The sequence below is a fragment of the Nannospalax galili genome, unplaced genomic scaffold, assembly GCF_000622305.1.
Source record: "Nannospalax galili isolate Female #2095 unplaced genomic scaffold, S.galili_v1.0 scaffold489, whole genome shotgun sequence".
Taxonomy (NCBI): Eukaryota; Metazoa; Chordata; class Mammalia; order Rodentia; family Spalacidae; genus Nannospalax; species Nannospalax galili.
Window position 1 is genome coordinate 1608450 of NW_008360302.1, and position 12471 is coordinate 1620920.

Genomic DNA, 12471 nt, shown 5'->3' on the forward strand with positions numbered 1-12471 from the left:
GGGCGGCGGCGGCGGCGGCGGCGCAGTGCCAGGCCCGGCGGGCGGCAGGGCTGGCTCCCGAGGAGCGGGCTCCACCCGGCCGGTCCGCGGCCTCCGAAGCGGCCGAACTGGAGCTGGAGGAGGACGAGGAGGAGGCGGAGGAAGCGGAGCTGGACGGAGACCTGCTGGAGGAGGAGGAGCTGGAGGAGGCAGGGGAGGAGGACCGGCCGTCGCTGCTGCTGCTGTCGCCGCCCGCGGCCCCCGCCTCCCAGACCCAGCCGATCCCGGGCGGGCCCCTGGGATCGGTGCTGCTGCCCGCCGCCGGCTTCGATGCCCGGGAGGCGGCGACCGCGGCGGCGGGAGTGCTGTACGGAGGGGACGATGCCCAGGGCATGATGGCGGCGATGCTGTCCCACGCCTACGGCCCCAGCGGCGGTGGGGCACCCGCGGCCGCCCTGAACGGGGAGCAGGCGGCCCTGCTGCGGAGGAAGAGTGTCAACACCACCGAGTGTGTCCCGGTGCCCAGCTCCGAGCATGTCGCCGAGATAGTCGGACGCCAGGGTGAGTGCACCGAGCCCGAGGTGCATCTGGGCACAGCCCTGGGCGTGGGAGGGAGACGAAAGAGACGAGCGCCAGGCGGAAGAGCGAGTCCTCCAAGTCCACCGAATAGAAGGGGTCTGGGAGGGGCCGAGGGGCGACGAGCGGGAGATGGGTCACCTTGCAAAAGCCCACGCTGTTCCGCTCCTTCGGCTGTGATAGACAGTGTTAAGTTTCTCGGGCCACCCAGTCTGCACTTCACTCGGTGTATTCTTGGAGCACCGGGCTGGCGTGGCACTAGAAACCTCCGTCGGGTGGTAAAAGGTCGGGTCTAAGGAGTTGAGGGTTCGGAATCGTATCCCGAAGCTTCGAGACTGCAAGTTTTTGTCGCTGAGTGTCCTGTAAAAGCCATCAGTTTCCCTTAGAACAGCTTGTGCAGATGAGAAATGCCCGCATGTGCAAAGAGCTTATTGGAGAGGGCAGAGATGTTCGAGAGGTGGGCTCGCCGCCTCCGCTATTCGGAAACCTGGCTTTAGAAGAACGCCCAAACTAGTCCTGGATTCTCAGTGGGTACATTTTTCTTCTCAAAAAGGCAGATAGGCTGTCTTTTAGAACACTTTAGTGTGTATGATAAAGGACAGACTGAACATTAAAGGGTAATGAAGGAACTTTATGCAGTTTTCAGTAGATTCTCCCCACTTGCCAGCACACCAGTTCTGCAGACAGACTCCTCCCACATTGTTCAGACAAAGGACCTATGTCTCAGATTCCAGGAGTAGATTTGTGAAGGTGGGGGAAGGGGATGCCCAGAGTAGCTCTGTATCCGACATTTTTAGGGAAGGTTCTGTGTGCTTCATTGTAGCTTTTCCCTTTTACAAAAGAGGGCGACCCTTCCTGCCTCATTACTGTGTTGTTTAGCCTGGTCGGTACACGCCTCTGTGCCCTAGGTTGAGAGCATTGTTGGGGTCAAATAGAAATGATGGCGCTGCAGCTCAAATGATCTCATTTTCCCAAGTGGTCTAAAGTACACATAAATAAGAAATCTGTTGAAACGCTAGCTTCGGATATAAGAGTAGTCATAAGAATGACCTATCTAAAATCTGGACACAGAAAATAGCTTCTTTCAGAGTGCTTAACTAATTTCACATGCTTTATTTGTCTTTTTTTGGGGGGGGGGGGGCTGCTTAGGAACCCGTGAAACAATATTTCCTTTATAGGCATAGAATGAGTTGGCTATTTAAGAACATTGAGACATTGCTGTGTATCAGGCTTGATTTTGCCAGGTATTGAGTTTATGGTAATTAAGTCGAGAATTTCAGGTTGATTCAGATAAACTTTTTGCTATTTATTGGAAACTGACAATTTAATACAGTGGCACTAAACTGATGGTAGTAACTACAGTGTGGCAAACAAGTCACACACATGTGAACATGACCCTTGGAGATTGGGATGTTGCAAATGGAGATCGGAGTTCTGAACAATGTGAGGAAGAAGTGGAGTGGATCACCTAAGTTTAATTAATTATTAGGATCTGATAAAGGGGAGTGATCAGTGGCCTTTGTTGAAGCTGGAATTTAGAGACTTAAATGGCATACTGGGAAGACACTTGGCAGCACAACTTCAGTGTGCTTGTGCTAGTGTAGGATAGCAAGGAAAAGAGCACTTATCTGCTAGTTTTACAACGGGACAAGATAATATATCTTGGTGGATTTAGTTTAACACAAACTTTGGTCCTTCATTATATTCTTAAAAGCACCATGTAATGGTTTTTGATTGTGTAAACTAGTCTTTATACAAATTTAATTAGAAGTTTTTTGTACTCTCTATTACATGATAATAAATGACATTGCCTTAGTTTTTCTTCTTAGGGCTGTACTTACTGGTTAATAAGGAAACATGAATCTATGTCTTGGAACATGGAGACAAATTGCTGACTGTTGCTTTTGCACTTAATATTTTCCCAGAGTTGAAGTTACTGCTTGTTAGGAGTATGTCGTCTTTCTCTATCTTAAGAGCAGAAAGTCTTGCCCTTTTCCTGTTTTGAAGCATTCAACTAGTGGATTATTGACCCCTTTGCCATCCCCACACCCCAGCAGCAGGTAATAAAACCTGTATTTGCTCACTGCCATGGAGAACTAAGTGACTTATAATGTTCACATATTTCACAGTGTGAAAATTTCCCCTTGGGTAAGTACCTGTCCTAAGTGAGTTAAACAGGGCAGATCATTTTCTTTTTTGCTTTGGAGGAGCTAAATTTTCATCCTTAAGAATTAGCCATTACTGCCATTTTATTCATTATCTGAAGTCATAATTTTCTTTTTGACATCTTTTAATTGGTTTTGGAAATAATTATGTCACAGATGGAGACACTTATGACTTCAGCTCTGAAGCAAAGAGCAGGACAAATGGAATTCTGAGTCACACACTCACTAGCAGCTAGCTCTTGTGGTTATTTCTTGTTCCAGGGTCTTTCAAAAGCAAGCATTATTTTTTTATTTTTGTTTTTGTTTGTAAGACAGAATTTCACCACTGTAGCTCAGCCTGTTCTGCCTCCCTGGCATGCTGGGCTCACAAGTTTGCACCACTGTACCTAGCCCTAGACCACTTATGACAGTGATGGAAACTGGCAGAGTGTTTGACCTCCTGTTTTACTCCCAGTAGCATATGGTCTTTGTACATATTAAATGAGTCCTGTTTTGATACTGTTTATCTTACTGTTTTTTTTACTGCTGCATTAACGTGAAACTAACAATATTGTAAAATAAAGTCAGGAACCCTATATTAACAACAAAAATTTAAAATATAGACATCAAAAATAAGTCTGGAGCTGGGCAGATGACTCAGTGGATAAAGTACTTATTGCATAAGCATGAAGATCTGAGTTCAAATCCTTAGTACCCACATAAAAAGCCAAATGTGATGCCATACAGCTGTATTCCCAGCCCTGTGAGGCAGACGGGAGAATCCTGGAGGCATGCTGGGCATGTCAGTCAGGGAGCTCAAGAATCAGTAAGAGACCCTACCTGAAAAAATAAGGTGGAGCATCATGGAAGAAGACAGCCTACCTCCAGCTTCCACATGTACAGGCATGCTTATGTGCATGAATGCTAAAAAACTCACAGATTTTAAGACCTGCTTTTATAAATACAGAAATAGCTATTTAAGTGTAGAGCCCATAAGGAACATTAATTGTGGTTGACACATTAGACCTAAGACAAGTTTTGATACAATATGCACAGTTAATATCCAGTAAGACTAAAAAGTGAATTACAGTAGAACTCTTTAAATACTGTGACTTGAATTGTTGAAACATACAACTCAAAGTTTGTATTGTTAATATAAGTGTGTGTTTTTACTTTTTTTTTTTTTCCTCTTTTATTTTTTTTTTTTGAGACAGGGTCTCCCTGTAGCCCTAACTGTCCTGGAACTCATAAGGTAGACCAGGCTGACCTCAAACTCACAGAGATCTGCCTGCCTCTGCCTCCCAAGTGCTGGGATTAAAGGTGTGTGCCACCACGCCCGTCTGTTTTTAGCTATTTCTGACAGTGACTTTGATAGTGTATGCACTTTACCTCATAGGTCCAGAAAGTCCTTCCTTTTTATCTATGTGCCAGTAGATTTTCTTATATTCTAACTACCACTGAGCCAGACCATTGGGATATTTTTCTTACTCTTTAAACTACCTAGTGGCCATTGATCTTCAGTGGTAGTGTATCTATTATTGGGGTTTGTTGTTGTTGTTGTTTTTAAGCAGTACTTCCTATTGTTCCGAGTTGCCTTCAGTGTATACCTGTGGCAAATTTTCTCAGTTGCTTAAGCAGTCATAAGATTTATGTGTGTTTTATCAGGAGAGACAAAACTTGGTCTGCTGCACATAAGTTTCCTATTCAAAAATAAAGTATTTCATTAGAAAAAAACAGTTAAAGAAAAACACTAAAAGTGTGGTACCTTTTTCTTGTATTTTTTTCATGAGGAGAGGGTTGCTGACCTCTTTGCCAAGTATTGCTGGGTATTTTACCAGTGCCATGTAAATTTACTAGGTGGTTACAGCCATTTTGCAGATGAAGAAATTAAAGTTCCAAAAGATAACTTGTGCACATACTGGAACCTGAATTTAGACCAGTTTGACAATAAAAATAAAGTTCTTTCCATTCATTTCCATTGTTGTCTATTCGATATGCTCTGCTCTTGAAGATTATTTTTAATTCTGCCTTAATCATCTGAGTTAGGATATTTGTATCTCCAGTATACATAATTTAAAATACTGCTATTTAAAGTTAGTTTACTTAATAAAACTTTGAGGTCGTAACTATATAGAAGGCACAATTGTCATTTTGTACAGTTCTAATTTATCTAACGAAAAATTTATTGTTTCTAATTCAGAAAGTTCGTTTGTGCATATAGTTACCTTTTAAAAATTGCTATGGGGTGGAGAGATGGCTCAGTGGTTAAGAACACTGTCTGCTCTTGCAGAGGACCCGGGTTTGAGTCCCAGCATCCACATGGCAGCTACAAACTGTCCTTAACTCCAGTTACAGGGGAATCTGAAGCCCTCTTCTGACCTCCACAGCATTGCACGACACTGGTGCACTCAGATACATTCAGGCAATACACTCATACACATAAAAATAATAAAAATTTTTAAGAATTGATTGCTATAAAGTGGGGCATTGTGGCACACGCCTTTAATCCCAGTGTTTGGGAGGCACTGGCAGGCGGATCTCTGAGTTCAAGGCCAGCCTGGTCTGCATAGAGAGTCTACATGGAGGTCAGCTGGGGCAACAGGGAGACCTGTCTTGAAAAGACAAAAAAAAAAAAAAAAAAAAATTTAACTGCTATAACTTTCTATGCTTTAAATTTTAATTTTTGATAGCATGTATGTGTTAGTTCTGAGGCCATTAGGAAGTGTTCAATTACTGTAATTGTTTTACAAATGGGTGGGGAATCTAGTGCCTTTTCTTCCTTCTTTATTTAGCTAATGAACAACTCTGATTCACCAGGGAGGAAAAGAGAAAATAAAGTGCTAATTCAAAGATGTATTTTCTGTCTGCCCACTGATTACCAGCAATTGCCAAAAATGATTCAGTTAGCCTCATACTTGAGATGTTACTCTTTTATTTCTACCCAGGAAAATTTCCAATAATATTTATGGGTTGGAATTATAAATAGTTCTTTTTTCAGCTGAAGTTTTCAAGGAAAGGTAGCATTCATTCTTAGATAATACTTAATATGTGGCTGATTTGGTTTGGTTTGGATTTATTTTTTTGTTTGTTTCACCTGGTCTCACCAGGTAGCAGCCCCTGCTGAGCTGGACCTCTCCTACCCTATTGCTCAGATTTATAGGCTGGGGTTACAGCTATGCATAACCATACCTGGCTGAGTGTTGAATATTTTTGGTGTTTATCTAAATTGAAGAATTTATGAAATTTTTAATGCTTTTATCTTGAATGCAAAAATGTTTCTGGAAGTGTTTTGTCATATAAAAATACATATTTTAAGTTATACCAAAGTGCCTGTGACAGTCTCTGTTTAGTATCACTGTGGTATCCTGGAAAGAGCAGCAGTCAGCAGATATCACTGAATTCTGATTATTACTCTGAGCCAGTGCTTCGCTTTATGATCTTGAACAAATTGCTTAAACTCCCTAGACTTCAGAAAATCCTCTTTTGTAATTGGGTCTAATTGTATCTACAGTAGACTGAACAAAATGCACAGATTGATTGACATATGAAACTATAGTCAATAAACACATTTGTTAAAATAAATCTGAATGAGTTTGGAAGCATTTTCTTTAATACTGCTCACTATTTCTCAATTTTCTCAGAGTTTCTCAGGTTACATTCTAATATAATAGAACTGGTAGTTGGATTAGACATGTTAGAAACCTGTCTCTGTTAGCTAAGAACGCCAATATCTCACCATTAGAACAACTAAGGTTTATTTCTGATTCATGAGGGCTCTGTTCATTTTAGTAATTCAGGGACACAGACCAGTGGAACAGCCACCATCTTATTACTGGTCTCCCATGTGCCAAAATAGTGAGAGACTATTGCATAGTACACATTGGGCTTAAATGTTCGACTTGGAAGTAATACTCACTATATCCATTTACATTACATTAATCTATGTCATCTGTCTATGCCTAATTTCAAGTGTGCTAGAAAATGCATTATAACCATGTGCCCACAAAGAGAACTAGAATATTAAATGACTTTCCTTAATTTGTTTTGAAGCAGAGTGTGTATAGTATAGGCTGAACTCAAACTCAGTGTCCTCTAGCATTAGCCTCCTGGTTGTTAGGGTTATAGGTAGGTGTTGGTGCATCCAGCTCATAATACTATTTTATAATTTTCACCATTAAGAATAATTTTAAACTCATGTATATTTTTGAAAAGATTAAGTATATTTGCAATCTCTTAAAAAAAAAGTTTCTTACACCAGGTGTGGTGGTAAGTGTACCTTTAATCTCAGCCCTTGGGAAGCAAAGGGGATTGAGGGATTGAGGACAGCCTGGTCCACATAGTGACTTCAGGGGGACTTGGGACTAGGAGAGACCCTGTCAAAAAGAAAAAATATTTCTTTCCAGGAGTATAGCTCAGTGATAGAGTATTTACCTAGCATGCATGAGGCCCTGAGCTCTATCCCTAGTATCACTACTAAGAAGAAAGAGAAATTTTTAAAAAATATTTACTATTTTTATTTTATGTGTATGAGTGTATTGCCTGCTTGTATGTGAGTGCACCCGTGTTGTACAATGCTGCAGAGGTCAGAAGAGGGCTTCAGATTCCCCTGGAACTGGAGTTAAGGACGGTTCGTAGCTGCCATGTGGGTGCTGGGAATCAAACCCGGGTCCTCTGCAAGAGCAGTCAGTGCTTTTAACCGCTGAGCCACCTCTCCAGCCCCAGATATATCTTTTAAAAGTAGAGCAGGAGGGCTGGAGAGATGGCTCAGTGGTTAAGAGCACTGATTGCTCTTGCACAGGACACCATGGATCGACCCCCCCCCAGTCTTTTACTATCAGCCTATCTGACTGATTATACTGTAATTTGTGGGTTTACTTGTAATTTATGATGCCATTAGTTACTATATGGACATTTGAAAAGTTTAATCTGATATTTAAACCTTAAAATGTTTTTCTCTTTTTTTCTAATTTTGTTTCTGAGAAAGTATTTCTTTGTGTAATCCAGATTTACCTCAGTCCAACCTCCTACCTCATCCTTGTGAGGATTGGGATTACAGACGTGTACTACCGTACCTAGCCAATAATATTAGAATTATCAAGCCCAACTAAATTAAATATATGCATACCCTAATACTGTTTGAATAGTTGCATCTTAGTTCTAGGATCAATTTGGAGAATTTTATGTTACCAAAGTAACTAGCATCTCTTCCATGCCAGTTCTTGAATTAAGAAAATTTAAGTGTACTTGGATGTTACCTTTGTCTACTAAGCAGAAGACTATATATAAATAAGCCACTGTGCCCAGAGAAGCCTTATTTGACCACAAGTTGTGCCTGGAATAATAAGACTACGCCTTAAAATAATAGTTTCTTGCCAGGTGTGGTGGCGCACACCTTTAATCCCAGCACTCAGGAAGCAGAGGCTGGCAGATCTCTGTGAGTTCAAGGCCAGCCTGGTCTACATAGTGAGTTCCAGGACAGCTGGAGCTACAGGGAGACTCTGTCTCAAAAAGACCAAAATAATAACAATAATAATAATAATAGTTTGTTAACGAAAACTGTAGATGCAGTTGAAATTGGGCAGAGACCTTGGTCATGAACATTGTTCCCTCTTCGCACTACTGTCCTTTGCCTTTTCTTCTAGTTCTGTGTTAGCTTTACCACTGTTGCCTGTGACTTTGGACAAATCATTTCCTTTAAACCTCACTTTTTCCTCTTGGAAGAAAACCTGTTCATGTGTTGTTCTTCCTATCCCAACCCTGACTTTGTGTTGTGAGGGTGAAGTTTGAGATGTCATTAGTATAAATTCACTGTACAATTTAAAGTACAGCAGTGGCAAATTATATAAGCAATAAGGCAACATTTGAAAGCTTCTTAGATATAGTTTCTCTATGTTGCCAGGCTGGCCTTGAACTCTGGGAGTAGGGGGCATGCTTTTCCAGTAGCTGGGACTTACAAGCACCTGCCACTGTGCCCTGTTCATAAATTTGTATAACCAATAAATTTCTTAAATATTATGAGCAATTCTAGATGAAATCTAAAATCATCTTTTAGTAAGTTTTTCCCTAAAGTGTATTACCAAATTATTTAAATATTTTTATGCCAGGCATGGTGGTATGTATCTTTAATTCCAGCACTTGGGAGGTAGATCTCTTGAGACTGAGGCCAGCTGGGGCTATAGGGAGACTGTCTCAAAAAGACAAAAAAAAAAAAAAAAAAAAAAAAAAAAAAGAAAGAAAGAAATTCATGTTTATATCTGGCAAAGTGCTAAGCTAGTCTGAAAAACAGTCATTTACAAATAATTGATTTCATTATGTGATACTCAGGTAATTTAAATTGTTTATTTTGTTTGATTTTATTAGTGATGTTGGGGCTCTAACCCAGGACTTCATACATGCCAAACAGGATCTCTGCCACTGAACTATTTCTAGTTTGGCAATTCTGAGAATTTTGTTAATATTTTCTGAAGGGTGTAAATATAATTTAAAGAGCCCTACTAAGGAAAATTGTCTTTCCTCTGTAATTTACAACCTCTTCTGGTTGTTTCAACTTTGATAAAGGCCAAATGTGAGCTTTTATTAAATAGTTGATCCTCTTCTTTAATGTAGTTAAAGGGAAAAAAAGGGGGGAGAATTTTAGATTCAGTTTAACTTTTTTTTTTTTTTTAATGCCTTGTACATGCAGATATTTCTCCTAGATCTAAAAATCAATCAGGAAAATAAGGCAGGCTGGGAGAAAGATAACTTACTAAGACTAGTTTAGGGCTTGCTGTTCTATCAAGAGGACTAGAGTTCAGATACCAGAGATACCAGCACCCACTGTGGGCAGCTCACAAACACCTGTAACTCCAGCTCCACAGGATTCACTACCCTCTTCTGTCTTCAAGCACCTATGTATGCATGCGCACATACAAATAATGAAAATAAGATCTTTTTATAAAACAATCACTAGTTTATAACTTTTAGTAGTTCTTTGTTTTGTATTTTGGGGTGGGATGTTGTCATCATTCTTTTTTTATTTTTTATCTTTGGATGGTTCTAACCAGTTTTCTTCATGTGTAAAATGAGATCAGACTAATCTCTTAGAGCTCTTAAATTCTGAGTTTAGTCCAAAAGAGCCCCTAAAGTCATGTAGGAGTAAACTGGATTTTAAATTACCAATTAGATAGACATTTCTTCCCCCAACTTTAAAGTTGGTAATGTCTTAATGTTTTTCACAGTCTAAATAGTGTGTGTGTGTGTGTGTGTGTGTGTGTGTGTGTGTGTACGTGTACATGATTGCAGAGTCCTGAGGAGGACATTAAGTGTCTTCCTTCATCTTTTTCTGAGACAAGGTCTCTCACTGAACCTGAAGCTAGGCAGACTGACCAACTAGCTCCTGGGATCCACCTATCTACCCCACAATGCTGGGGTACAAGCACATGCAAACCATGCCTGGCTTTTACGTGGATGCTGGGGATTTGATCTCCATTCCTCATCTTCATAGCAAACTCTTAACCTACTGAACCATCCCCCCTGGCACTTAAGAAATAGATCTTTTGCATAGTTAATATCAGTTAAAGTACCTGAAAGAACAACTGAGCTAACTGCTGCATGTGAAACTTGCCATTTCATTATTTACAATTTGGCCTTCCATGCAGTTTTCTTTCTTGCCTTTATTCCCAGCTCATTATTTAAGAAGCCAGTCAATCATTTGGTTATTTGGAGGTTTTGTTTGAACAGTAGTAGATGTTGCTTGAAAATGTCTCCGTGAACACTTATAATAAGCAAAGCTAAAATCATGTAAGTAGTACTGTGTGCAGTGGTTCCTAATGAGATGAACAAAGTATTCTTACCAAGAAAAACTTGAAAATTTTGACTTTAAAAAGCTTTAAGAAAGACACTTGAACCCTAGAAAGGAAAGATATTATTAAAGTATGTATTGTTTTTTATTGAATTTTTTTGTGTATTTTGTACAGAACAGCTCAAACAATCTTAATCATCTTTATACCCCCTCCCCACTGGCACCCTCCCATAACCACACACACACACACACACACGCACGCACTGGAGCCTCCATATACTCGGTCATCCCTATTAAGGCCCACTGGGTTATCAGTGTCCCTAGCCATTCCCTAGTGCAAGTCCGTCCACTAAGTCTGGTCATCCTGTCTAGAATTCCTTGTTTTAGGAACTCTTGTTTTAGGAACAGCTCCTCTTCATCTAGTAGCAGCCAGTTGCCAACATTCCTTCAGATAAGATTGAAGTCTGCTGTTCATTTTCCCATTTCTATGCAGGGTTATTGTCTGCCTGAGTTTGCATGGGACTTGTGTGTGCTGGCACCATTGCTGGAATCATATGAGCAGGTTTCTAGGAACTTGTAGGACTCTGTTTCCATATGGTCATGCACTTCGTCCCTGGCTCTTAAAATCTTTCCGTCTCCTCTTCCGCAGTGGTCCCTGAGTCTTGGGTGGGTTTTCTCTAAGATCTATGGCCACTCCAGTCATGTGTATTAGGTTATGTTTATAGTACCACACCTGAGTTTCCTCCCTTTGAGTGGGTGTTTAGTCAAATTAGGTAGCTGTTGATTGCCCTCAAGAGTGCCATTACTGCACCAACGACTGTGCTGTGCTAGCCATTGATGTGGTTATTTGGCCTTGAAGCTGGTATTGGATCATCCAGTGATATTTTCCCTTGGCACCTTCATAGCGCTCTCCAAAACTATGAACCTTCAGGGGAAGTGGTTGCAGGTCAGTTGCAGTGCTATTTCTCCAAATCCTGTGTCCGAAGTATGTTCTGTCTTCAGTAGTAATGTCTTACCTTCAAGTTCTGGGAAGCTATTCAAGGGCTATGGAAATAGCCTGAATAATTTTGGGAGTCTCTTGGACCACCCTTGGCCAACAGCTCAAAGGAAGGTATCTCCTCTCTGGCACTGTTTCTTGTTATTTAAGGCAGAGTCTCACTATGTAGCCCAGGCTTGTCGGGAATTCTTGATCCTCCTGTCTCATCCTCCCATGTGATGGGATTCTGGGTATGTTCTACTTTGCCCAGTCAAAGTAAATTACCACCAAAATGACAGTGCCCCCCTTATTCTGTACAGATTATTGGCACACTAAAGTATCTGACTGCTAGTAGCTTAAGGCCTTATGTAAGTAACAGACTTCCAGAGACCTATTTCCTCACTTGTGTTGTAGAGCTAGGCATCAATCAAATGAACTGTTACATGTAATTCTGCACAGTGCTTGACACATTTATAACACTTATTTAAAATGTTCAATTAAATTGTGCCCATACAGATCTGGGGAGATAGCTCAGCTGGTAAAGTGCTGTCATGCAAGAATGAGAGCCCAAATTCAAGCCCTAGGACACTTAAAAAAGTGTGGTAGCACACATTATAATCCCAGAACTGGGGAGGCAGAGATCCTTGGGGTGCGCTGGCCAGCCAGCCTAATTAAATTCACATGCTCCAAGCCTGTGAGAGACCCTGCCTCAAAAAAGATGAATGGGAGCTGGGCATGCTGGCACGTGCCTTTAATCCCAGCACTCGGGAGGCAGATCTTTGTAAGATCAAGGCCAGCCTGGTCTACATAGATAGGGAGACTCTGTCTCAAAAAGACATTAAAAAAAAAAAAAAGAGGGCTGTTGAGAACTCAACCAATGTTGACCTCTGGCCTTGTGCACACACACTTGTGCATAGTCACACAAACAATATGTGTATTTATCAGACTTTGAAGATACAATACTAAAATTGAGTTCTTACAAAGTGAAAGGATCTTTTGAATAGTCTATGATAAGA

The 12471-nt window shown here is 41.0% G+C and overlaps 1 protein-coding gene across 1 annotated transcript in view; it reads left to right on the top strand.

The window, feature by feature from the left end:
• The window catches only part of Mex3c (mex-3 RNA binding family member C), a 90603-nt gene that overhangs the window by 64575 nt on the left and 13557 nt on the right, over positions 1-12471 (top strand). Inside the window, exon 2 of the mRNA XM_017795889.2 lies at positions 2-540. Within this exon, the coding sequence (XP_017651378.2) occupies positions 2-540 (539 nt within the window). The remainder of the gene's footprint in view (position 1; positions 541-12471) is intronic.